The sequence below is a fragment of the Anser anser genome (assembly GCF_964211835.1).
Source record: "Anser anser genome assembly, chromosome: 12".
Classification (NCBI taxonomy): Eukaryota; Metazoa; Chordata; class Aves; order Anseriformes; family Anatidae; genus Anser; species Anser anser.
The window spans coordinates 2,460,010-2,487,670 of record NC_139733.1 but is presented as its reverse complement, the minus strand read 5'-3'; the positions used below and the strand labels follow the sequence as shown (position 1 = coordinate 2,487,670).

At 36.8% G+C, this 27,661-nt stretch overlaps 2 protein-coding genes across 31 annotated transcripts in view; both read left to right on the top strand.

Moving 5' to 3' along the window:
* Window positions 1-2,293, top strand: part of CACNA2D3 (calcium voltage-gated channel auxiliary subunit alpha2delta 3) — a 509,008-nt gene extending 506,715 nt beyond the window's left edge. For 27 of the 29 annotated variants that reach the window (XM_083795916.1, XM_083795944.1, XM_083795922.1 and 24 more), the window contains one exon: window positions 1,370-2,139. In XM_083795916.1, the coding sequence (XP_083652042.1) occupies window positions 1,370-1,508 (139 nt within the window). In that variant the 3' untranslated portion in view covers window positions 1,509-2,139. Of the gene's footprint in view, window positions 1-1,369; window positions 2,140-2,199 lie in introns of those variants that run through there. The other 2 variants (XM_083795939.1, XR_014571619.1) reach the window with 2 other exon arrangements.
* A 986-nt stretch (window positions 2,294-3,279) lies between these two features.
* The window catches only part of LOC310880329 (uncharacterized protein), an 82,933-nt gene continuing 58,551 nt past the window's right edge, over window positions 3,280-27,661 (top strand). For both annotated transcript variants that reach the window (XR_014571624.1, XM_083796006.1), the window contains exon 1: window positions 3,280-26,146. The gene's annotated coding sequence lies outside the window, so the exon portion shown is untranslated. The remainder of the gene's footprint in view (window positions 26,147-27,661) is intronic.

Below are 27,661 nucleotides of genomic sequence, written 5' to 3'. Positions count from 1 at the left end.
CTAAGTGTAATTTTAATGGAGGTTTAGTAAGTTTAAAAAATACCAAAAAGTGTTTAATCTTTCCGTTGGCAACATTTTTATAGCGGGTTTTCCAATTATTTTTTTCTGAAGCTGGGTTCAAATATTCCCCACCGCTTCCACTATTTCGTCTTCTGTGATTTTTGGAAAATGCAGGGAGTTATTTTAGTAAGACAATATGTATTTTAAATAAAGGTATCTGAGGAAAAATATGTTTCTCTCCACATCATCTTGGTGCTCAAACCATCACTTAAGGTTCTGTGCATTTACTAGCGTACCACACTGAAAAACACCTAATTCCTGGAACTGTCTGATTTCAACAATACTCAGTATGGCAGATATTCTGTAAATATGATATAGAAATTCTGACATAACATTAATATATATTTATATTTATAAAGAAATGGCTCTAAGTCTTAAAGCCTTTCTTTGTATCATGTCCTGAATTTCAAAGAAAGGTTTAAACAGTGCCTACTCTAGCTCTTCCTCCACCCTTTCTCTTTGGTACATGCTTAAGAGTTCAGCTTATTGAAACTATGTGGATCACTGAATTGTGTCCATAGATTCCTTCCCTGGTCTCTCCTGGGTGCTTTCCTTCTCACAAGCAATGCCTTTATTTCTCTCATGCCCTTTGAATTGCATACTTTGTCTTAATGTGGTGCTGATTTATCACCATTTTTAGTCGTCATCATTCTAAAATAAATCTCCTCACTTAGGAAGATTTTGAGGTTTAATCTCTCATTTGTTGTCTCAGTAATAAAATGACTCTCAACAGGCCAGGTGAAAGCTGAGATCTTTCTCAATAGTTCAAGTAGCTACACGCAAGGTCCAGAGTGAATAAACCCCTAATGTGATTCTAGAGGCTAAAGGAGGGACCAGGAGTTATTGCCATCTGGCTGCAGAAGAACCTTACTTATTTATGCAGATTAGTTTCATGTGTACTTAAAAATTCCAGATCATAAATAGATAGCTAAGTATTCATTATGTAGGAAAGATTCAGTGTTAAAGGAAGAAAAAAAAATGATAAACTCCTTGGTAATTCACTTGTGTCCCAGTTCAGGGTGACAGGCATTAGCATATCAGCAGTATAAGCCTATCCGTTCTGCTACACCTGTCTGCTAAGCATCATGAACATCTCAAAATGTGCAGCCATATTCTATGAGCTGAGGAAAGCATTGCCCAAGGCCTCTACAAGGTGTACAGATTTAGTATGATTATATATAAAGTTATAAAGTCAATGATGTTTGTGACTGTAATACAGATGTTGTTAAGAAGTTCAAAATACCTTAACAAAACCTGTTGCTAAGAAATACAGAATATTACCATTAATTGCTTTCTTTTTTATTTGCAGGTCTTTTGTCATCCAGCAAATCCCAAGCAGCAATCTTTTTATGGTGGTAGTGGACAATGAATGCTTCTGTGATTCTGTCCCGCCAATTACCATGGCACCTATAGAAATAAGGTATATCCTTTTATTTGCCAAGTTGTGAAGAAGAGATTCAAGATGCAAGTATTGAAAAATTTCTTCTTACATAAAAACTTGCATTACATGACTTAAGAATCTCAAATAATGCATCATTCTCCATTATAAAGTGCTGGGGCTGTAATTCACATTTTAGATATTTAGGATAACCAATACAAATTAAGAAACACACTTGCACACATCTTTAAGTATTGTAAGGTCACAGTCTGCTTTTTTAGATAGCTGAAAATCTTCCATGTTAGGCAATAAGGATGTAAGTTCCTCCTGAGCTGCTGATATTAGAATTTATGAAACTTCTTACAGTATAGACTTTTTTAAAAATTATTTTACAGTTGTACTGGAGCATTGAAAATGTTTCAGAATGCTGCTTTCCATAAATATGAAAATTTAGTAAAGTAAATATTTCACTTGTATTTTTAGTTGCCATACTTTTTATTCTGTGCTGTTCCTTATATTTCTGGGTTTGTTTTCTCTCTTAAGATGGAATTTATCAAAAGTAGTTCGCTTTTATTGCAGACTTATTATTGAAAGACAGGTTAACAGTGTAAGTGCAAATGATACTGTCTAAGCAATGGATCACTGAGGCATTTAGAATTACCTTATTTTTCTTATGTTGACCACACATTTCTCCTTGGATATTTGAGAGGGAAAAGGAAGAAGCTAAAATAATTGCACTATATGCATTTCAAAACACTCAGATGAACTCAGGACATTTAAATGCAGTGCTCAGAAGATCTCTCCTTAACTACATCATACATAACGAATCTCTTAAATGTGAACGTTTAAAATCTCAGAAGATAAGAAGACGCCCAGAATCTTGTCATGGATTTCACCCTGAAGTAAGTTTTTACTTCTTTCGTTTGGACTCTGGTAGATGTTTTATTTCTATGAAAAAATAAAGAGGAGAGATATCTTCTAATATAAAACATCAGGAAATATTCAGATCACTCAGAACACAGGGAAGTGAGTGACATTGTAAGTGCAGAAAAAAATTTTAGTACTCCTATAGACATTGTCTTGACTTGCTGCTTTTGTAGACTGTTTTATATCACATAATAGAAAGTGGTAGGATGTAAGCACAGACTGGCAGCCAGGAATATTTGAGAGTTCATTCTGCCTCAGGCACTGACCGCAAGATTCCTTATTAGAGATGGTTGGGAACTTCGTGCTGTTAATGTTTTTTTCAGTGACTAACTTCACTATATCAACTGCCGTGGTATAGTCATTACATTTACACATAATATTGCTTGGGAGGGATCACTGCACATATTTACTAGCCTGTGTTCTCCACAATATTCATTTGTCTAGCAGCAAGAAGATAGAGACCAGGACAGGACATGACTACAGTCGTTCGTACAGCATATGTTCATAGACACCAATTTTACTCTAGAGTAACTATTTAGTAGTGCCTTTGGTGTTGTAATGGAATGCAGAATGAGACCTAAAATATGGCATGAAGGTCATCGTGTAATTCTTGTTGGTCCTGCTTAGTTTCAGTCTATAACCTAAACTTGTTCAAATGAAAATATGCACCTGTATTACTTTCTAAGTATATTTATTTCATGGTTTTCGTTTTGTTAGTGGTATCTTCTTTTGCCTCTGTAGTTTGATAAATGCTTATATATCACAATTGAGTGTAATGGCTTGTATTTTTTTTCCTTTTTTTTTTTCTCCCTTTAGGAAAATGCAAGAGAATGTGGTGGTGTCCCAGGCCTCACTGCTAAACCTCCTTTTGTTCTTCTTCCTTTGCTGTTGACAATTTTCTCAAGGTGACATTGATGGATGTGTTCAATTGGCATGCTAATACATGGATAAACTGTGAATTGGGAAATGGTGCAACACAGAGGACATGAAATATATTCAGAGCATCAGCATTTCATGATTTTAAACTGTTGGTGATATAAATTCTTAAAGATATGTTGAAAAAAAAGATTTATCTTTTTACTTTGCTAGTCATGCAGATGTGAATTTGGCATATGGTAGTCATGATTCATCAAAAAAGGACTTGGTAGATAGACAGAGGTGACCATTGCTTTGTCCCATTGAAAATAATTTAAAACTGTGTACTTTTTCAATAAAGTATATTAAAATCACAGTTTCAGAGTGCATTTTAAGTCCAGTAATGTATTTGTTCCATTAATTAATAATGGGAAGGAAATAAACTAACTCAAAGATATTTTCTTATGCTCTTAGCCTATTTCTGAAAAGATTCAGAGAAGAAAATGAGTTAGCTTTTATAATAAGGGAGAATAGCTTTTATTAACAAGTCAAGAAAACGTGCATATATGAAGCTGAGCAGGTAATATGCTGTGTTGATTTATAGTGAAGTTTTGCTTTCTGGAAATAGCTATAAAACATCTCAGTCACATTTAGAAAGTGAGCCAAAGCCCGATTAAAGCCTTTTCCCTAACTTGGGCAAGCTTTAGATCAGATTGTTTGATTTGCTTGCAGATGGCAAAATTAAATACTTTTCATCTGTTACAATTTGTGGGAAGATACATAAGGTAATCTATATAAATGGATGATACTGTTTTGTTAGTGTTCTGGCCTATAGACAGTATGTCAGCTAGGACAAATTCCTCCTGAGGAAATTCATAAGCAGAGAAAGTGTGACTTAACAACACGTCTGCGTCAGCAGAACTCATTATGGTTTTCACTGAGAATTCATTGAGGCTCACCCTCAGTGGGCAAAGATCAAGACCAATATTTCTTAATTCTAGGCCTTACATTCTTCTGTGTAAGAGAAATAAGATAAAGAAAATAAGTTTTTGGAGTCTTTTAAAGCTCTATACAAAAGGGCTATTTATCCTACCCTTAGTATAATGAGTTCCCTCTTGCAGTTAGTAGTAATGTCCCTGTTGTGGGCATGTTTACTGAGGATTTTTATTTTTCAAGCATGTTTTAATCTCCCAGTTTATCTTTGGATTTTTATATGAAGTAGAGTGCTACCAAGAGAATAACCTTGCTCTACCATAACCTTCTAACAATATAATACATTAGATACAAAATAAAATGCCACTATTCTAAATCTGGTGCTGGAAGACTGCAATTTCCTATCTGAGAGCAAGAATGCTTCTAGCATTAGATAATAACTAAGCAGATTTGCTCTGTATCCTAGGTGAGAATAGGGACCCAAAGCTGATGGGGCTTTGTCTTAAGCATCACTATGCAGGTTGTAAGAGGAAGACTAGTAAAATAAAATTTTCACTTAAATGCACCGTAAGTAGGTTCAAATGCACTGGTTCTTTCTCTGGTTCTGAAACCAAACAGATCTTTGAAAATTTTTTTTTTCCCTCACCTTTTTTTGGTTGAGTATTTTCCTCCAGACCTCTCTGTCCTTCCTTGTTGGTCTCACAGTAACTCACCAAGGGAATAATTTTCCAGCTAACATTCAGTCAAGCTGTTGTCCTAGTGGCATGCTCTGTTTACTAAGGTAGTTGGGGATTCAAGGCATTTTCTGCACTTGGACGGACACAGATGTTGTGCAGTTCTTTGCTTTGTTTTTCTATGAGCACCAGTCCCCCCTACGGTCCAAAATCGATCCCAATACTTTGTTTATAAAGTATTTTAGTTTCTGATTTTCCTTATGATTTTCCAGAATGTACAACACTACGGCCTCATAATGCTTTTGTATGCAATGTTTGTTTTTTCTCAGTGCAACTTAAATGGGAAATGCTTATAAACTAGGTGTTTTTTCCTTGTTTGTTAGTAGAAAGTGGAAAAATAAACAACAACAAATACACCTTTCTCATTAGAGGCTTAGAAAAGCTCTGCATGAAAATGCTTATTCTGTCTATGTACAAATCATCATTGCTCTTACAAAGAGAAGAAATACATGAAAGGAGAAAATTGACTTCTACTGAACCATGATAATGGTAACCTAATAATAATTCATTGTTAATTTTGGAAAGGGTAGACAGTTTTGTAATTAGAAAGGAGCCAGGGAGTAACAAGAGACGTTAAAATACGACAGTGTAAATTAATATTGTTAAAGAGATTAGAATATGCATGTATAAATGAGTATTGCTCAGAAGAACTGACAGTTCATTCTCATGTATTAAGACAAAGGTTATAGGCAGAATGTACTGGTGTAAAAAAAAAGCTGTTGCTGTGTAAACAGAATAATCCAAATAAGTGTAAAGGCATATTTAATGAGTTGTCATTTCTTTGCTAATTAAGACATCTTTTTAATTTTATGTTCATTCTTGTAGAACTTTGTGATGTAAGTTAAATGCAGCTTCGTAAAGCCAGTGAGTGGTTTAGGAGAAACGGAGATTTCACCTTGGGTTCAGATTTATGGATTCTTGCCTGTTCAGGTTCTGCTCTTCAATTGAGTAGGTTGAATCAATGACAGTTGGGTTGCTCTTTTCTGAATTGCAACCATCAATCATGAGTGCACGAAACAGATCAACAGTAGGCTGGTGATAATGCTGTGAGATCTCTAATTATTTGAACTAATTGGCAGCGTCCATACTGGTAAATTAAATGTGTCTGGAAACATTTGGGGGCATTGAGGCCAACTGGCTCAGAGTGGCGTATGTATATGCTAGTGAGATCTCTTGGCCTCCGTATCAGAGCAGCTGCAATACAAACTGCCTATGTCCAAATGCAGAAACAATGACTATGAGCTTTATGGGACAGAGTTAACTGACACAGGCTGAAAGCATGCCAAGAGCTATTCGAAACAGTTTTACAGAAAAGCTGATCTCATTCTAATGCATAGGAATGTTCCTGACTGTTTAGTTTACCAGTCTGTACGTCATCATTAGCTCTGAAACGTGGAGAAAGTGTGAAGATACAGTGAAGTGGCTCTGTGCTGTCATACCATAGCCTGTAGCAGCTCATAGAAGGTGGGAATAAATTTCATAATCTCACTAATCCTAATCATAACCTCACTAATCCACTAATGCTACTTAATTTAAATCCTAAAAATGTCCTGCAAGGTCTGATCCAAAGCCCAATGTAGTGAATAGAAAGACACAGATGTATATATATGTATATATATATTTACAAACATATGCATATATATAAACTATATGCATTTTTAATAAACAGGAAATTAAGACATCATCCATAGTTCTTATCTCCCTAAATCTGAGATCAAATCCAAGTAGAACCAGGAGAACTGTACAATATGTTTCTACACAGCAAGAGGCATAGCTGAAAGTTTCAGCTTCTGCAGGGCTTGGATTCATTTTTTCTTTTTTCTTTTTTTTGCTGTTTTTGGTAATGGCATTGATTTTCAACTTATTAACCCCAGCTGCCTTGTCTTCCTTTAATCTTGATACAACAAAAGCTGTTTGGGAGCTCAGAACCAGGCATGGACACACCATTTTTTAATGGCTTTGTGTGGGAAAACTGTCTGCCCATAACTGTCAGTGCTGCAAACACGCCTTTAAAATCCTGTAAGCCAGAGAGCCTCAGGCAGGTTTTTGCAGCTGTGCTATCTCTTCTCATTGTTTCTGTGACACTGAGACTGCCTGACCCACTGCATTTTGCTGCCAGGGCTGATTCTGCAATATATATGCTAGGCAAAGCAGGTGGTTGCCTAGAGCAAGAAGATATTAAAAGCAGCAGTGATTGTTTCATTGTGTAAATGGCTTCAAGAGACTGTTTCAGTTTTCTTCTGATAGCAACAGCACCAGAACAAGGCACTGGCCCTTTGGGTTCAGAAGGCAAGATGGAAGTTTGACTCAGAAGGTTTGAGGCTAGAACAAGGCACTTATTTCCAATTGTCTCCTGAGCCCTTTCTGGCCTCCAAGGACTTTTACATACTGGCACTTTCTGTGCCTCACAAATTCCCACTCATGCAACTTTAAAGTAAATAGGCATTCACAATTGGAAAGTTTTCCAAAGAAGAGTGCTTCAAAATCCTGCAACTGTGGAAAATATTGTTTACTTGGTTTTCCTACTTGATTATTCTATTCCCTGAGCTGTCCAAGATACTTCCATTACTGTTTTTTTTTTGTTTTTGTTTTTGTTTTTGTTTTTTTTCTTCTAGTCCAAGTTCTTCCCCATGGTTCTGAAGTTTTCAAGTAAGTATTTAGCTGGCTTACTATTTATCTGTTTTACAACAATGTGCTCTTTCTGACAGGCCCAGCTCTCCCATGTACCTACTAAGAGTGAGTATATATGGTTCCCATATATAGCATCTACAGAAGATCTCACTGGAGTTTATCACTTACAGTCCAGTCTGAAGGCAGTTTTCTTTTCCTCTCATCTTTAGCTTTTGGCCATTAAGCTCAGATCCTATTTCTGCCTATATAATATACATATATATTTTGCTATAGCTCTTTGGGAGGATTTACCTCATCTTCCAAAGTCGGTTCTATGTTTCTTCCCTATGGTACTGTTGAAGCTGGATGTTATAACTTGGATATACTAAATCATATTGTGTTTTCTTGTGATGCTCTGAGTGAAGAGAGATGTTTCCAATGCTTTCAGACTTTTTTTGCTCCTTCTTCCCGTAGTAACTGGTCGATGAAGTGAATGTTATTTTACTGTCTGTAATTCCAGTATAAATTATTTTAAAAGTCCATAGTTCTGCCTAGCAGATGCTTTGAAGAATTTCAGAGCACATTGTTAATCTGGGAAGAGCCCATTGACTTTCCCATTGACATTGATTGGTTCAGAGGTGGAGTAAGAGGCACTTTGCATTATAGTTGACTTAGATCTAGGTTAAAGACAGTAAACAAAGCTATATTACCCTTCAGTATTAACAAAATGTATGCAGTGTAGTTTAAAACAAAAAAATATATCATTCATAATATTTGTTAAATGTTAGATGATTTGTTAAATGCTTAATAATCAGTTTTAAGAACCTGAAACTTCACTTTCAGAGTTAGATGTGATTGTAACTGAAGTGAGTGTAAACAAGGTATGCTCTTTCATATTTTCTTTAACATCTCTCATAGTATTGCATTACCAGGTTACAGATATTTAGAACATCTAATCACTGAGGCTTCCTTTAGTTCTTTAATTTAAAAAGAAGAAGAAGAAAAAAAGACACCCTTAAGCAAACAGAGAAAAGTAATTAAAGGATGGTAATTCAATTTTTAATGGTTTTCTCCTAAGTGTGTAAGTGGCCTTATTAGGGAGCAACCAGTAGAGCTGTGAACTGATCCATCCATCCAAGTGCTGAGATGATGAAACCTTCAGAGGACAATTTCCATTTCAACATTGTTGAACAGATTTGATTGCTCATCGTTTTGGCAGAAAGAACCAGATAACTGTGTTTATGCCAAGCTACCCTATAACACCTCACCAAGTGTGAAAAGCTCACTTTTTCTCTCCTCTGCTGCTATCAGTTTCTGGCAGCATATGGGGGTGCCTTGTCTAAGCACAGATTTGTATCTATTTCACCCCAAGTTTGACAAAACAGCATTAAAAAAAAAATCTATGCTGTATCAAGATAAGTGACATAAAAGCTGCTGCATTCCTTTTGATAATATTTTAACTGCTAATTGAAAGTCCATTTTTTTTTGTTTACATTAAATGGAATTGAGGCTGAATCTCCAGTTAGTCATGTCAGGGCACTTCAGAATCCAAGCTCCTTATTGAAGAGTTCATTCAGGAATGGTTATCTCCTACTGAGTTCTTTTATCAAAGGGTTATAAGGAGTTGACAGTTATTTGGGCCTCTGTAAGACCAAACTCAAAAGCTGTTTTTGTTGTTCTTTTTTGTTTGTTTGTTAGTTTGTTTTTTTCCCTCCAGATGTGGTCTTGAACTGCACTTATATATGTTTAAAACAGCCTTGTAAAAAAGGGTTACCACTGACAATTCTGAGTCAAATTCGAACCTTAACACCAGAAGTTCAAGTGGTTAATGCTGGGTTTGTTTGACTGTTAGGATTTAGTTTGCAACTTTAACACACTGGGTATTTCACTTACAGGAGAAAGGGAAGATCAGATTTCAGTTCATAGCAAGAAGTGTTTTGAATCAACTATTTAAATGTCTTAGGAAAAGTGCTAAGTGCTTAACTGAGAATAGCTAGTTGGGACTAGTTGGGATAGCTGAACTAATCAAGAATGCTTTTGGCAGACATGCAAATGTGCAGATGGCTCCTGAGACAGGAAATAAAGAATTGTTTTGTTTCATTTCTTTGTTAGTGTTTTGGCACTGGTCAGTTGGGTTTCACTGGAAAATGAAAGATTATTTTTTCATTTGCCCATGTTGTTTGTGGGGGAAAAAAGGTAGAATTAATTTGTAAGCAGCCAGCTGCATTGCTGGATCTTGTAATACCACCTCTGAGACATTACTGTGATATATACAATAGTTTAGATAGAATCCCAAGTTCCTGTCAATATTTTGTTATCAGTTATAGTTAATGAAGCTGTTTAGGTACATCTGTTTCCTGTATACACATGTGAGTGAAATGTTTTGGGGAAAAAGAAACCTGCTTATATTGCTAGTTTCTAAACATCAAAAACAAAACAGACCCACAATTAATTTGTAATTTCATTATCTCTAACAGACTTTAAAAAGCAGGACACCAAACCTAGTGATAAAGACTCTAATGAAGACTTTTGATTTCCCATCATCAGATCTTTGTGGTTTTCAGAAAGATGTTTTGTTTTAAAGCAGACATTCTTCCTGTTTTTTGTTCTTCAGTCTTTAAAAGTGCAAATACAGATAATTTCAAGAACTCAAAGGAAGTCTATCCTCTGGAGAAATGCTGAAGAAAATATTTTGAATTGCACTTAAAACCTGAAGTTAATGTGATACACTTAAATTTATACAAGTATGGATTCCATATGGGATATTTAATTATTGTCCTTTAGGTCCACTAGTAATGATATGAGTAGAGATCTCAGTAGGAAGATAAATATTCTGTGAGATATAAGAAGGTCAAGAATTGTTATTTTCCACTGATAAAACCTTTCTTGGCAGAAATCTTCCAGATTTTATTTAAAAGAAGAAGAAGAAGAAAAAAAAAAAACTTTTAAAACTTGGGTTTATGAGTACTTAGAGAGGCATTTTTTAACCATTAAATCCTTTTGACATATGGCAGTCATTATATATTTGCATCTGTCTATCTTGAAAGATTTTTTTTTCTAATAGAAGATACTTAGAAGCTTCACATTTACCATATTTTTCAATAATCACTTGAGAACTTCTTAACAGTAAACAATGATCTTAAACTGCCTTGCCAAGCATGTAAATGATCTACAATGCCTAATGCACCAAAGATTTTTGCATATTTTCAGCTCTGCATTTGGGACCTCTAGGCAATGCTGTTTCAGATTAGGACAAACCATGAATTTCTTAACTGTTTCACTTGAGAGAGGGCTTTATCCTTCTGATATTCATGGCAGAAAACCTGGAAATTTGTCCTACCCTACTTGTCCAAATACAGCAACCCTATCTTCATTAGCATCTGATAGATTTAAAAGTAGTAGAGGGTATCCTATGCAGAAAATAAAATACTCCTAAGTAAAATAAACACACAAAAAACTTTGTGCTTAATACCCCGGGCCATCCAGCTCTTGCCTGAGTCTTACACAAGAAGCAACCTCCCTTGTAACATGGCAGACTTAGAAAAGGGAAAGTATGGCGTTTTGAAAGGTAAGAATGACATAATTTCCATTCTGTAAGAACCAGTAGAAATATCAATGCTATATTCTTGGAAATATTCTTTCTTTTATATAGACCATTTTATATGGTAAAACAACCTAAGAGCAGGTAAGGCATATAAAATTCAGCTTACCAGAACTCCCAGTCTCTCTCAAAGAGATCTTAAATGGTGCCTATAAGCTGAAGTGTAACATCTGAAAAGTCTACTTCCTGGAAGAAGAGGATATTAAACTATAGTAAAAGCCTTAACATAGTTAAGTAACTGTGTAACATTACAAAATACTCCCAACAAGCCTTCTGGCTCATTTGTTACTGAACTTCCAGAAACATGAATTTCTATTACCAACTGTATTCTGGAAGACATTTGCATCTCACCTAAATGAAAAAAACAGGTGCTTCTCAATCAGGCAACACTCTGACATATCAGTAGATCAGGTTTTGCCTTTTTTTAATAGCCAAATAATCATTGAAGAAACACAATCATAGCATTCATGAAGAGGAAAAGAGAAAGCAAGTGGATATAAAATTGACATATTATTCTTTGTTCCAGTCTTTGGAGACTGCTATGCTCCACATCTGTTTCTTCTCCAAGGTTTTATCATGACAGATCTTTTCTGCTATGGCTTATAGGGCTCTAGGTTCTTTTAAATTCTTCCATTTTGTGTTTCTATTCATACTTACTTGTTTTACATGAGTTTTCAAAAGAAATTCAGAAAAAAAAAACACCCAACAACAAAAAAACACCCCCCAAAAAAACACCCAAAAGAAAAACACTCAACAAACCAACAAACCCTAGCATTGTATCCTAGAAGATAAATACCTTAATGAATCTTTTTTGGAGTTTTACATATAGTCTGCTACCATCAGATCTAAAAAAAAAAAATGGTTTCACAGTACTATAGAAGATATTTGTGTGTGTGTATGTATCTATACATGTATATATATTTAAATATACTATCATTCTGGAAAAAAAAGTCACAAAAGTCACATTATAAAGTGCATTCTTTTACTTACACAGATATTGATAAGCAGCATGTCATCCTAGAACATCCTTACTTTCTGGTTCTGATTACACCTTCTTAACCTAGTCTATACCTATGCACTGGAGTGCAATAATTCATGAAATATTATGGGCCATGGATATTTCAAGCTGGCCTCTCAAGTGACAGCATAACTCTTTCACAATCTCCTGGTCCAGTCTTCAACAGAGAATGTAAATCCTTGTCTCCTTTCCCTCCCTGATGAATTTAAAGAGTGCAGCAGTATTTTCTCTACCCATTCATTGCACAACAAGGTTCCCTACATCTCTTTACATCTGTCCTCCCTACATGGACTGCCTCTAAGATATCTAATGTATGGGCTGGTGTGTATGTGTTAAGAAAGAGCATCTATTGAAAAGCATCAGATGACAGTTTTCCATTTCTGTTTACTTTAACTTGGTATTTTTCAAGGATGTCTTGTAGGGATTGCGCTTCAGGTCCCATTTGAAGTTTCATGTTATGAGCTGTTTAGCACTGTAACTGTTTTGTGCCCCACTTGAAGTGGCCTGGCAGGACCATTCAAAGGTAATTGAATTCCATGGTGCAGTTTAAAATTATGTTTGTAAACACTGTATAAAGTATAGTGCTTAAAGATTTACCTTCTCAATTCATCTTTCCTTTCCTTCAGAAAGAAATTGGATTTATCTCATGTTGTGGCCATAACAAAATTCTTTTTTTTTTTCCCTTCTATTTCCTATGAGTTTGCTGGAAGCTGTATTGGCAGGAAATTATGACACCTACTTAGACTGATTTCAGAAGGCAAAAAAGTATATACGGGCTTGATCCAGTATTCCTCAGCAAGTACTGGGTGTTTGAGGTGTTTACTGAATGTAGGGCTGGAACCTCACTTTTCCTGGGCTTTCTGCAATTTACAGCTTGTTTTTCTTAGCACAGTTTAAATTATGTTAGCCTCCTGGCTCGTTAAGATCTGCTGGTTCAAATTCACTCTTGTGGTAACTTCTTCAACTACAGTGAATTTAGCCTATTGGTTAACACAATTACAAGAAGAAACACTATTTATATCTGTGGTGCTTCTATGCTTTCTCATTTTTCTTTCACCAATACTGTCCTCAGAAAATGACTGTTCTTATAAAGGTTGGAGACCATGACTGTTGTTTTTTTTTTCTTAATTATTATTATTATTCAGTTGTCTCAAGATAATATATGACCTTTTACCTTTACTGAGGAATTTCCCCATATGTCTGCTCAAAGAATTTTCTTAGATGATTCTCTGTGGATTTCATTCCATGTTTTGTAGAAGTGAATTATGATTGGATTAGAAAGGCGTAAATCTTCCTGAGTTTTCAGGAGATGATTTCCTGGATTTCCAAAGTTAGCAATATGTCATTCTATCTTCACCCATGCCATAGGCTCTCTATCCCTGTTCCAGGTGGAATTGGTTTCTGCCTGGTTGAAATTAATTTGCTCTACATCGGAGTTCTTAAATTTTAGCAATCAAAAGCAACTGAGACCATGCAAACATAAGCAAATGGCTTTTGAAGACAACAGCTAAAGTGCCTCAGAAAGCCTACTGCTGAGGAAACAATCAAGCTAATCTTCTGTCTGTAGAAGACAGCTTTCCAGCAGGTGAGATCTATTTGTACAAGAGAAACATTCAAAGAGCTAAAACTATATAAATAATTGACAACAAAATGACATACCATATTTTTTTCTTACTCTATGAAAGGCTTACAAGGTATTGCATATTGATAGTTGGCTATAAAGACAAATATGTATTCTTCAGAATTCACTTAAAACTACTATCACATTTATGTTTCTGTTGAGAAACATATTAATGTGAAAAGCACAGTGGAATGTTAGACTAAACAAAATTAAAAATTTGAATTAATATTCTCATAAGTTTTTCAGTATTACATCAACACAGATTCCAATTTTTGTGTATCTCTGTCAATATGATGAAAAGCAAGATTGATTGTATATGGGTGGTCATGTCTGTATGTAAGAATCTGATATGCCAGGTACTTAAAGGGGAATGAAACAAGCAATAGAGGTGTTGGGTTTGCACTATATGTGCTTCCTAATTAGAGGAAGTAGAATATTGGAACTGCTTCCTAAGTACACCATATAACCATATATTTTTGCATGAGGGTCTCTCAAGGAGCACCGAGCATCCAGAATGCTTCTCTGCTTTGCGCCCGTATTGGTCAGCTATTACAGGTGCTACTTTTTCACTAAGAAGGGAATTGGGTTCCTGATCACTTTTGGTTATTGAATGCTGGCACTTGGCACAAGTCTAATTGCCAATTCAGAGTATTTGTAGCTGACGCTACTTATATCAACCACTGTAATTTTTAATATTATCTTAAGTGTCAGTCTTTGTCCCCTGCTGCGCCATCTCAGTAAGTGATAAAGAGGACTTCTTTCCCAAGGAAACTGTCAGGTGGGACTCCAGCGGCTGCCTTCTGCTTTCTCATCTTCGTAACACATACATGAGCCTGCTAGGAAGGACTGTCTGCAGGGGAAAATTTGTTGGCTTGGTTATAGTGGTATAATCATATCAGTTATAATTACACCAGTTTGGCCAGTATAACTCCTCCTTTGGATATATTTAGTATGGAATAAAGATATCTTTTTCTCCAAATACAGCTTTCAAAGTGACATAAGCTAAACCAGAGATAAGCACTCATATTACTTATTTGAGTACCCAAGTAGAGAGTTATTTTTATAACCCAATTATAACAGTTATAATTAAGCCACTAAAACTATACTAGTAAATTTCCCAGTGTAGACAAGCCCTTAATTAAGAGGTATGATCTGAGAGGTATTCAGTTGGCTAATGCCACCCAGCTTTAAAACAACACTGTGTCCAATTCAGCCAGTAGCATTTTGTGCCTAGTTCAATGTGGGGTTAAGCCGGAGGTCAGAGGGAGACCTTTACCAGCTGCAACCTGTTCCTAATATAACTGAAAATATAGCTGTAGCATGGGGGAAGGAACAGGCCACATGGCCAGTCTGGTGTTTCCCACCTTTTTTAAGGATGCTTGGTCAGGATTCCTCTTAGGGTCAGATTTGTGTCTGGCAAAGAGATTAACTGTTTCCTTCTGATCTGGACCAGGGGCCTTTGCCACTTCCAGCCATGGCTGCTGCAAGTGCACCTTTGATTAGACCATAACTCCAGCAGAGCGGACTGGTAAAAAAGGCTGTCACCTACTTAACAGATGATGTTGTAAGAGTGCAAGGTCCTGCTGCTTTGTCATTTACAGGTATTAGCTCCCAGACTGAATTTAAGACCCTAGTTTTGATTTAGAGAGCTCCAAGCAGCTTTGGACTATCCTAGATGAGCAAATGACTTTTCAGTACGATACTTTTAAAGTTACAATGAGGAAAGGTATCCCCTTTCACTTTGAAGAAAGGAGGCAGGTGTCTAAGTTCTTTGTTAATGTCATCCCTTACTACGGAAGGTTTAGGGTGCTGCTCTTCAAAGCATGTTGCAAAATACATCCTTTTCTATGAATTTTGGAGCACGTGTGTTTTGATGGAAATTGGAGCTCTCTAAGGAGTAGGAGAGGGGACATTTTTGTTTGGGGTTAATCCTGATGGTTGTTAAGGAATGTTGTGGATATTCAGATCCTGTTTGGGAAGTTTGAAAGGTATAGAAAGGTACTGAGTACATGTTCATTCTTTGTTTGTGGCAATTTCTATAAATATTTAAATGCATATTGTCAGCTGTACTGATACTCTTTGACCTCAGAGTTGATTATATTTTAGTAGTAGGTAGAATATTCTAATGAACTGTATTTAGAGATTATATACACATAGAAAGTTAACTGTTACAGGAAACACCCTTTAATTTTTGAAAAGTATTTCATAGTTACCAATCAATCTGAGTTCAGAAATAAGCACAGTACTAAGCATGGAAAAATAGCTGGAGGACATGTGTATTTTTGGAACTCCAACCCCAGTTTTCTAATACTAGATTTTAGCCAGTGAACAATAGTATGGAATATCAATAGAGCTTTGCAGTTTTCAGAAAAAAAGAAAAAAAAAAGAAAAAAAAAGAAAAGAAATAGAAAAAAAAGAAAAAAAGACCCCCAAAGTGAATAAATTTTCTAAATCATTGAACACATTCAGAAGAGAAGGGCATCTAATCACATTTCAGCTAGTGCTGCAGACAGTAAGTAATGAATTGGAGAAATCAGATAAAAATGCTAGCAACATTTGTGGGTAAGATCTAGAGCTGATAAATCAGGCCCATATCTTCTGCTGCTTCAAACACAGGAGAAGTGCACAGTTGATGAATTACAGAGACTGATGCTAATGCTTTAATTAACTCCCTCTCACTTTTCTCATAACACTTGAAATTAGAAATGCCTGGTAGTTGACAATCAGTGCCTGAGTGCCATTTCTACAACGAGAAATTTTCCACTCCTGTCAGCCCCGCATGTGATGCATAACCAGGCTTGGTAGCATTCTGAGGGGTAATGCATTTTATTTCATTCTGCAGTTGCAATTTGAGTTACTTTCTTACACTTTCATCTTTCCTCACTTACTTGTGGGGCCTGATTCTAACTGCCGTTGCACAGGCAAATCTCCAGCTTTGAAGGTAAGAAAAATCTGGCTGATGCAAGACAATCATGGAGTTAGTCTTATAGCTTTGTAAAGTGCTTCAGGATCCTTTGGGATAAGGTATGCTATATCATTTTCACTTATTATGTTTTAAAATATTCATCTAAAAATGCCTGCTTAGGCTTTGGGCACACAGCGGCAGGACTTCTTGAACCCAATTTGAAGGCACATGTAAAAGCAATAGTGAGTAGCTTTGAGGAAGTTCTCCTGAGGCTCTACAGCTTGAAGAGCTTCTTTGGGAAGTGTGTACTGCCAGGCTGGTGTTTTTTTTTGCAAACTCTGCAACTCTAGTAATATGGTTTGAAATGAAAATAAAATACAGAAGCTTAGTTGATTTATGTCACTTGCTTAGCTGTGTTTAACACACAGACTGAGTCCTGAACTTATTTGGTCATTTTGATGATTGGCCAATTATGTATAATGAACTGTACACTTTGGCTTTTTATTTCCTGTTTGGCTCTGAAGAACAATTACAATACCTCTATGAGAAAATGTTGTAGACTTTTTAAATGCCATGGCGTATTAAATATGCTTGGATTTTGGCAGTTGTCACTATCCATTACTCTTAAAAAATTATTTGTGCACATTACAGATAAAAGACAATAGAGCTTGAGGAAAGACTGCTTGCCATAGAAGTAACACTGATGACAGTTGTACAACACTACAGATAGCTGTTAATTTGTTTTAAGCTGCGGTCAGCATTTTTGAACAGAAAATTTTACTATAATTTTGTTGTAACCTTTTTTCCTCCATGGAAAATATTATTTCCTTAGGGGATAAAAAGCAAATTTTCCTTAATATCCCCTCCTAGTTGTTACTTTAAAGTGATGTTATGAAACAAAATGAACAGTTTCTCTTCCACTAAAAGTGTGTCATTTTGAATTTCATGTCAAAACGTTTATGAGAATGGAAATTTTGTCCTTTTGTTGACTACCTGTTCTTTTTTTTTTCTTTTTTTTCCCTGAACTGAATACTGTAAAACACCATAAAATTTTAAGTGTTTATAAATAGCAGCATGTTTGGATAAGGAAATATAAATCAGATCTATCTGATTACCGACTTTGGGAAAAGCAGATGAGGAATGAGATACTTTCTGCAAAAAACATGCTGTTTCTATTCAAGACATTTTTCACCTTCATATTGCAGTATAACAGTCAGTGGCCTTGATCCAACATGCACTAAACAAGAGCGTTTGTTCATGCATATCTCCATCAGTGTTGGTAGAACAGCTTTTTTGCTAAAAATTAAGCATGTGCATAAATGTCTGCTGGAGTAGGGCCTAACTTAGCAAGAGACTTCCCCCCCTTGAAGCCCAGTGCTTCACAAACCCAGTTTGGTGAGATTATATGCACAATGCATTCCAGAGCCATGCTCAGCGTCTGATGCATCATTTGACTTCAATATGTGCTCGTTTTGGATTCTTTGCAAAATGTGGATTTGAATACAAATGAGTCTGAACACAAGCCAACAGAGGGACCTCCTTCTGTCTTAAACTATTAAATGCCTAAACATCTACAATTAAACAAACAAACAGAGAACCTGACACTAACTGTCCTGAGCTGTAACAGACATACTTATGTGGTTTTATTTTTTTCTCATGTGTGTAATTGAACACAACCAAGGCAAGCCCACAATAAATTACAATGGAACTTCAGCATTAACATCTGTCTGCCCCATGTTGAATGGAGGCAAAAAAAGTCCACTTTTAAATCAGTATCTCTTCCACTGTCCGTTCCCTATAAGGGAAGCAAGTGAGTAGGCACCATGCCTTGCCCATCATTATGTTGGTTCAGGTAGGAAACAAAATGCTGGTGCTGGGAGTGTGCTTTCAGCTACTCTGCTCAAACAGACACCCCCGTGGCCCCTACATCTGATCTTGAATCACAGATCAAAGGAAAATGCAGGCTGGTAATCTCAAAGCACACAGCTCTCAGACCATGAAAGCAAAGAACTGCACCTTGTGCTGCAACCGTTAAGGGACTCTGCAATAAATCCTGTTGTGACACTACAGAAGGATAGGTGAAAGCCACCCCCTGTGTTTGACTTGTAGCTGCCACTGTGGACCTTACAAAGCCTGTTCACTTTTTCTTTTTTTTTTTTTCTATTTTTTTGATAGTGTGAAGGTCTCTGTTATATGTCATGTAGTAGGGTAATCTTATAAGAGCAGTGACTTGCATGCTTTTTGCTAGGAGACAAGAATTTTTGAGGAAATACACATTTATGTCATACAAGTGACAGGCATTGATGGCAGCAGACTTCCCATTCAGCAAAGTGAGGGAGAAGCTCCTTTCCATTCCAAGGCCTGATGCACTATTTAAACCTTGTGTTTGGACCAAAACCCTGGCAAACTATAGGTAAGTGGCAAAACACTCAATAATCAGGATTAGGTAATAAAAATGAAATGGTTTATGGGATCTTTGCAGGTCCTGGGCATGGAGACAAATTTCCCTGATAATTTCCATTGAATTAAAGCATCTGGGGAAAGAGGCAGAGTGCCTGAGTGATGATAAAAGTGCGGAGAAAGATGTAAGTGGTGACCTGAGAGGAATCGAGTGCACCTGCATTGTCACATGGCACTTGCAGCAGGCACAGTGGTAAAACCCATCCTCAGAAACTGGAGATTTTGGCCACAAAAATTCAGCATGATGTAGGAAGAAGGTATAGGCTTACCTTGCTACAACCTCCATCAGGTTGCAAGAAGAGTTAGCCTGAAGCAGAGCTGAGGAGGAGGAGAGAGCAGAGTTAGCTGTGCTGGGGCTTTCCCACTCTCCTACACCTAGCCAGTATGATGCGACTGCTTAGGTTGGCAATGTTGGGAGGGTGGGGAGGAACCCTGCAGAGAGGAAAGGGTTAGGCATTTACCATCTGCCACAGAGAGGGCAGAAGATGCTGGGGAGGGGCTGAAGCAAGGACAAGCACACCTTTTGATTCTTTGGTTGAAGCCCTTTCAGCTTTGCATGAGGCACAAGGAGGAATGGTAGTGTTGAGCCATGCTCAGTGCTCATTCCCTGCAGTTCAGCGAATGAAGTCGTTGCCTGCTGCTTTGGGGAGACTCTTTCACGTTTTAGAGGCTTTGTTTGTGTGGTCATGACAGGTATTTTCTGTAACCCCAAGGATGAAGAAGAACTAGTAGAAATGAAGCAGGTTGCAAAAAGGAAACCTAATGCTGGAAGTTGTGGTGGTGGACTCCATCTCAGAGATGCTTCATCAGAAGCTCTTAGGGAAAGAGCTTGGTGGGGTTTGGTCCTTTCAGAAAAGAAATGCTTAAAGATAGTTCTTGGAGTAATTGCTACGCTGTAGTGACTGGTTAAATGATGGAAACAGATAGGCTTTTCTTCTGGGTGGTTTGTGACAGATAATACCAAAATGATTAATGAGTTACTGGAGAACAAGTATAGACCTAACTATTAATCTGTGTGGTATTCATGAACTGCATGAGCATAGCTATTCGGCTGGAGAAAAACTCAGAAGTCAGAGCTTTGAAAAGCTTAAACACATAAAAATGTTGCACTGTTTTGTGCCTCCAGGAAGCATAGTAATGTGAAACATCCACCACATGTTTAAATTGTGTAGGATTATTTATATATGTGTGTGTGTGTATTTATAGGGATAGAGAGAGAGAGAAATAAAATGATGTGATATTAGTATTTTAAAGCTGTTTCCAGATATTCTGTCACAGCTTTAAATGCCTAGGATGAGAGAAATTAACACCCAATATTATCCCAATTTTTATTTTAAAGTAAATCAGGTTCTCAGATATCACAGTGGTCAAAAAATGAAATAACCTACAAGAATTAATGGAGGAACTGGATCATGAAAGCCAAAAAATGGTCTGAAAATAAACCTGATTAAGACGATAATGCTCAAGATGTACAAAGGAAGGCTGATTAGCATAGATGAGAACATCAGTGAACAAGCAGAGGAATAAATCTAACATAGACAGCTGCTCAGATCAGATCAGAACACATTTAAAAGATGAAAGACAACATAAGGAGCAATTTCTCATTTAGACTGGAGAGGAAGGCCTCCAGCTGATATGTTCCTTCTATAAATGGCTTTTGGCCAAGACACAAAGCTTCATCCACAAGAAATGTGGTAGTTGGTTTACTTTTATCCTGAAAATCTGTGGAAAGACCATGACAGGAATTCCATTATGAGAAAAGGACCCAAAATGATGAATAAAACAAACTTAATCAGCAATTACATTTAAAATCAGAAAAGCTAGTAGACTGGGGAGAGAACAAAGTTCTGACTGGTAGCTTATGCACATGTGAAGTAAATATTCCCCTTACCTCACAGTGGTTTTGGAAAAGCCCCATTGATATTTATTTATTTATTTTATTGAACGGCCTTCACCTGATTTAAACTGTGAAAACATTATTAAAGTGCAGATTGCCAGCTGTTGATTAATTATTGTGATAAGGGTTTAGGAGTGAGAGTAAGTCTCTGGATGATGAGCCATTCTGTGGAAAACTGAAATATATTATCTCTGCCCTGAAAGACAAAAACCAGAAGGGTAGAGGGCACACACACACTGCAAGCAAATATATGTGATACAGACAAAGTTAGCTACAAGAACTGGTAACTGGTTTGTTTGTTTGTTTGTTTGTTTTTAAATTGGAAATAGATGTTTAAAGGAAGGGAATAGAAAGAAGAAAGACCTGAACTTGTCATCTGTAGCTTACCCAGGTTAAGTAATTAGACATCTTTTTATCCCAAGAGAAATTAATAAGACAAAAAAAAATCTAATTTGGCTAATGTTCTGTTATCATTGGTGAGAATAATTCTGAGCTGACATTACCATGCAGTGGCCTTACCAGCCCGATGTGTCTGAAAGCACATAGGGTTGGGTATTTTCTGTAGGCACAGGCAGTCACGGCTGTTGCTATTTTTGTGTCGACTCCTCTAATCACTCAACACATTTTAAAACAAGATATAATGATAGACTGTGTTGCCAAGACAGAAAAATCAACAAAGTATCCAAGGGAATATGAAAAGAAATGAAAATTCAAAATGTATTATAGGAAGAGAAATATAACAGACAAAAATCTTTTGATAAAGTTGTTTCTACAAACTTGGCAATGTCTCTGCTATAAGTAAATATGACTGCCTGTCTTGCGTTACGTTCAATATGTCCAAAATCAGGAGGGGAAATACAAGAAAGTCTGTTCTCTTGGTATTGCCAGCTGAGTTTTCAGGCCTAATCTGTTCTGAAATTAAAATTAGCTCAAATAGTTGGATTCCACCAGGAAATTCAAAATTGAGAATTTCCTTCATAAATATGGATAAGAAGGAGACAACTTTTTGGATGTCCTAGACAGTGATTTCCATTAGAAAACAAAATATTTTCCCACCAGTTAAACAATGCTATCTCTGAATTTCAGATATTATCCTATACATGACTTAGGATAGAAGTCCCAAATTCCAGTTCCTACTTATGAAGTATTTGTGGGTTTGTATTGGCATTTTTAATGGTAACAATTGAATCAGCTTACATGGAACCCTAGGACTGAGTTCCATCAGCTTTAGCACTGCTGCATCAAACACGAGAAGCTGTAAAAACACTTTGATTTAAATGAGATAGGAAACACCACAGTTTAGCACTCCCATCCTCAGCAGTAGAAGTCCCAATCCAAAACAAACTGACATAACTAGAACAACTTGTGTTTCTGATATCAAAGGATTTTGGTTGCAACCACATATCATGGTGAATTAGGCATAATCTTGCTAAGCTTCTCTTGTAAATGATCCCTTTCCATCTCCATTTTGTTTGGGGGTTGGGATATTTTTTGTTTTTGGTAAGTGGTATTACTTACAAAACCTAAAACACTTTCTGGCAAATATAGGAGAAATAAATTCCTATTTAATTAGGGCATTGTAATGGGAAAAACTAGCAGGTCTTCTTCTGAATCAGTTACTCCATTTATCCAGCAATGCAGAAGGATAACCTTTGTCAGCTGAAATATGTGACTTTCTGGAAATAGATCACTGGTAATTAGTAAAACTAAAACTATATTGTTTATTTTTGAAAAACATGCACTACATTTACATCTGCAAGCCCTGTGCTCAGCAGGAGAGAGTCTGTAACATGACACGGTTGGTGCACTGAGTTTGACATCCCAACACATAGATAAAGTGAGGAGTTTAACTCTGGGCAAGGTCTAGCCCAATCCCTTGGGCAGGTCACCCATCATCAGCTGGAACACTTCACTGCAGCTTCTCAAATGCATCTTCCAGTTCAGCTTCATCCCGATCACAGGTTGATGCACAGCTTCATGGAGTGAACCACAGCCCAGTAAGGGGGAAAGAGCTGCTTCAACAGGTACGTACCTTATCCCTTCAAAATGCTAATGTAGGAGCACACAAAATAGCTTTTTCTTCCTGATTTTTTTTTTGTTAGACATTCTATAATAGTTTCTGAACTGAAAAATATATTTGTATCCACAAATAAATTTTATGCAAAACAAAGCAAAAAAGTGTGGCCAACAAAAATGACTAGAAGATTCATACTAAGTCAACAAGAAAGTTGCTCAATTTTACACGAGCTATTAAAACTAATATATCCTATGGTTTTGCATGATAGAATCAGATGTGTGCTTAAAACATGTCTGATTTACTGATGTCAACTAGTACAAGTCATGTACCTGATTGTATCTCAGACTGGATTTTTCATACAATGTTGATGTCAGATGCTATTCTAGGTACTCAAAAAATCTCCATGTCAGCAAAATACATTAACATATTCATCTTGAAATTGGCCAAATTTACTTTTTAGAATTGTATAAATATATCAGGTGAATTATGCTTTTTTCACTGCTTTGCTGATGCAGGATTAAAGTTTTGGTAGATTTCCTGGGATGTGTAATTAACACCCTCGCCTGCTGCACAAATGGCAATGGCCACATGCTCATCTCTGAGTATTCATTTAAAAAAAAAAAAAAAGCTTTTCTGGTGTATCATTGTAGTAGATAAGCTTTGGGTCTTTTTGTTTTGTTTCTAAGCAGATGAGACTAATTGCATTCAAATCCATAAACTAATATAAAGAAATAATTATAACAATTATCACATAATCAATCTTAAAAACAAGCTTTTGGAGAGGAGGCTGTGATGACAATTTCAATAATTTACATTTTCCTGTTATTTTCTAATTTAAGTATTACTATTTTGCTACTATAAAAATAGGTCTTAATTTTAGTACTTTTTTTTATTTTTTTTTTTTAGTTAAACTTATCTTTAAATGCCCTTAGGAATAAATTTGTACTCTACACCAAATTAAAAGAAAATTTAATATATATAATTTTTGGTTTTAAACAGAATAATTTTAGCTATTTTTTAATTGATAATATTTGATTGCAGGCAGAACTGTCTCATTTATTGTATTTTAAATATACATATTTTCCCTTTTACAGCATGTAATTTATCTCTGAATACTTAAGGAAATCAAACCCCACTGTGAAAAACATGCCATAATACTTTATATAAACTATAATATGAATATGCAAACAAGGCAGAAGAAACAGAGCTCCACAGGAAAGATCATTACAGGTCCTCAGTATGAAATAAGACATTTCAGTGAAACCAGAAAATAACCAAATAACTGAAAGTTTGTTGTTTTTTTTTTCTTTTTTTTTCCTCTCAACTGGAGAAACACTTCTCACTTCTTCACTTCCTTATGGTTTATATCCTGAATCTGTTTCCTGAAAAATGGCATTGCCTGAGAAATACAGCTGCCTATCAGAATAAGACACACTTATCATCGCTTTTCTTTTGTTTTCCAGAATGAAAGCAATTTTGCAACTGTGTGTATAAAGTGTGTACTTGGAGTATTTTAACATACTGGTACCTTTTAGGACTGCACCTTTGCTTTTGCTTGCAGAGGCAGCAGGACGGGTAACCCCTGAAGTCTCTGTGTTGGTCCTCCACTTGCCCAGATCATGAAAACTTAACATGTTCCCTAGATCCCTGCCTGACCCATGTGCCCAGGCTCTGTCCCAAGTCAACCAGGCTGTCCCCACGTCTGGAGTGGGGGCACAGCCAGGAACACACTCAAGGTCAGGACCCACTCAGTGCACTCTGCCAGCAACCAGAGAGTATCTTGACCCAAATGCTGCTCAGGCCAATGGAAAAGCCCCTACAGACTTCAGTGCAGTTTAGGTCTGAATCCAAAGTATGGAGCTCAGATTTGGTTACTGAAGTTAATATACTTTGAATACTTACGCTAAGTATTCAAAGTATGGCAAGCATTGATATTTGACCTTGAATCAGTTTGGGCTGTAAATGCATTTATTGTGTGATCATGGAAGAGAAACATAAGCTGATCAGGTCACATAATGACTTAATTTATTTTGCAGGGTTGCAGAAGCAAATTCTATTTCAGTAGCTAGAGAGCCTTTTAGTTCTTGGAATTATATCCTAAAAATCTTTAAAAACTGTTACTAGAAAAGGCATAGCAAGTCCCATGTATGTACCCATGAACCTGGTGATATCCACTGTCACCACAGCAATATTATTACAAAATATCTCTAGACTTTAGTAATGCTGTTCAGAATAAACACAAGTATATTCTTTACATTGTTAACTGTGTCATATCTGCTGTTCTCCCCAGGTCTTCCACTAAATAGCTACAGAACAGAAGAATAATCTCCTGTACCACCTTTCCTTTGGGGATTTTTTATCTGTATTTTAGTTTGGCACACAGTACTGGGCATCTTGATCTCGACTCAGGAGGGTAGAATAGATTGGGCACACACAGAAAGTATTTTATAGGGTGGAAGATGAGTGCCTGATTCATCATAAAGCCTGTCCTGGTTCCAGTTAGGACAGAGTTAATTTTCCCTCATAGTAGCTGGTAGGGTGCTATGTTTTGGATTAGGATGAGAAGAGCGCTGATAACATGCTGATGTTTTAATTGTTGCAGAGCAGTGCTTACACCAGGCCAAGGACTTTTCGGCTTCTCGCTCTGTCCTGCCAGCGAGCAGGCTGGGGGTGCAGCAGGAGCTGGGAGGGGACAGACCCAGGACAGCTGACCCAAACTGGCCAAAGGGGTATTCCATACCATCTGGTGTCATGCTAAACAATATATAGGGGTGGCTGGCCGGGGTGGGGGGCCGGCTGCTCGGGGATAGGCTGGGCATCGGTCAGCGGGTGGTGAGCAATTGCATTGTGCATCACTTGTTTCTTACACATTATTATTATTAATACTATTATCATTATCACTATTATTATTATTGTTGTTATTATTATATTCCTGTCTTAATAAACTGTCTTTATCTCAACTCACCGGCTTCACTTTCCCGTTTCTCTCCCCCATCCCAGAGAGGGAGGGGGGAGGGTGAGCGAACGGCTGTGTGGTGTTTAGCTGCCAGCCGGGTTAAACCACAACAGTAAGGACCCACCCACCACTGGGACACCAAGTGCAACTATGAGGCTTCTGCAGACCTTACAGGTAAGGGGGACAAAAAAACAGAAATACTTAAAGTCAGATGTCCCTCCTTAAAAGTGAGATTTAAAGGAGTATTCACTGTGCTTGTTTATTTCAGTCAGTCTCGACACTAGATCTTGTGCTTCACTTCAATATCTAAATTGATTTTTAAAATGCCGTGTTAAAAATATTTTCATTCTGCCAAGTGTAGGGGGAAATACTTGCTAGATTAGTGTCTCTAAGTGCTTCATATGCTTGCTGCAACTTGAAACAAGAAAACTAAATGACTAAAATTCCAGTACCTAGTATACACCTATATCTTGTTGTGCAAAGTCACCCTCAGGTAATACCTATGCCCATATAAAATAATAAAAGTTAAGGCAAAAAGGAAAGGAGTATATAAAATAGCAACAGCATGTGATATCAATTATGTTACAGCCAAAAATAATACTTCTTGGCATGTTATGCTTAAACTGTGTTCTGTTAATGTTACTTGGATATAGGCAGTTTTCGATGTACACTTAGAAATATTTCTATTTGAGAACTATTAGGAAAATATTTTGAAATTACAATGTTTGAGCATGTGGAATGAGTTACCTCCCACAATTATGTGAACTACTGTATTGCAGAACTACATTAGCTTCCCTGTAACTAATGAACCATGTCATTAATTACAGACATCCAAAAGGGGAAAAAAAAAAAAGATTCCAAGGCAAGCCAAGTATTTACTATAAATAAAAGGGTCAAGAACTACAAAGTAGCCATTTCATTCTAAACCAATTGTGTTTAATTTTTACCTTCTTTCTCCTCAAATTTAATTTGGAGCAGATTAACTTGATTTTATATGTCAAATCTGACAGCTGTAGGTGTACCGCCAATGAGAATTCCATATGGAACTAGGATCATGGGAAGATTTTCAGTAAAAGTGTTAACTATTTTAAGGATGTGTTTATTGAGCTCGTGACTTCTTCTCAAGATAGGTTTCCCTTGTATATAGCTAAGAAACAGATTTTTGCAGGTTCCCCTTTGATTGTCTCATGGGCAAAACTGCCTTCAGTTTTCCATCCCCGCATCAGACCAGTAAATGGCTGCACTCCCTCACCTCAGAGATGTCCTGTGGTTGGAGGGCAGAGCCCCGGTTCTGCACCGGGGCTGCAGTCAGAGTTCACCCACCACAGCAGTGGCAGGAGGAGCCTGTAACCCTATTTCTCCTCACCTGCTGAAGCAAATGGGATGCAGTGGGTGCCACGAACTTTCTGACATCTGTGTGTGTTCCTTGGCTTTTGGTAGGAGCCAGGTCCCACAAGGCTTTTTCACTGTTGTAATGTTAAGGTATGGCAAAATGCAGTGCAAATCCTAGAAATTCACGTAGAGCTAAAAGTCATCTGCTGCTAATGGGTTTGATTTATGGTGTTGGGATGGAGAGTGCCCAGAAAGCTCTCTTTGGTGCATTAGAGATGTCTCGGTGCTGGTTGCTGCAACTGTTTAAAACCATCATACACATGCTGCCTGCAGGAAACATAGCACAAATGTTTGCTT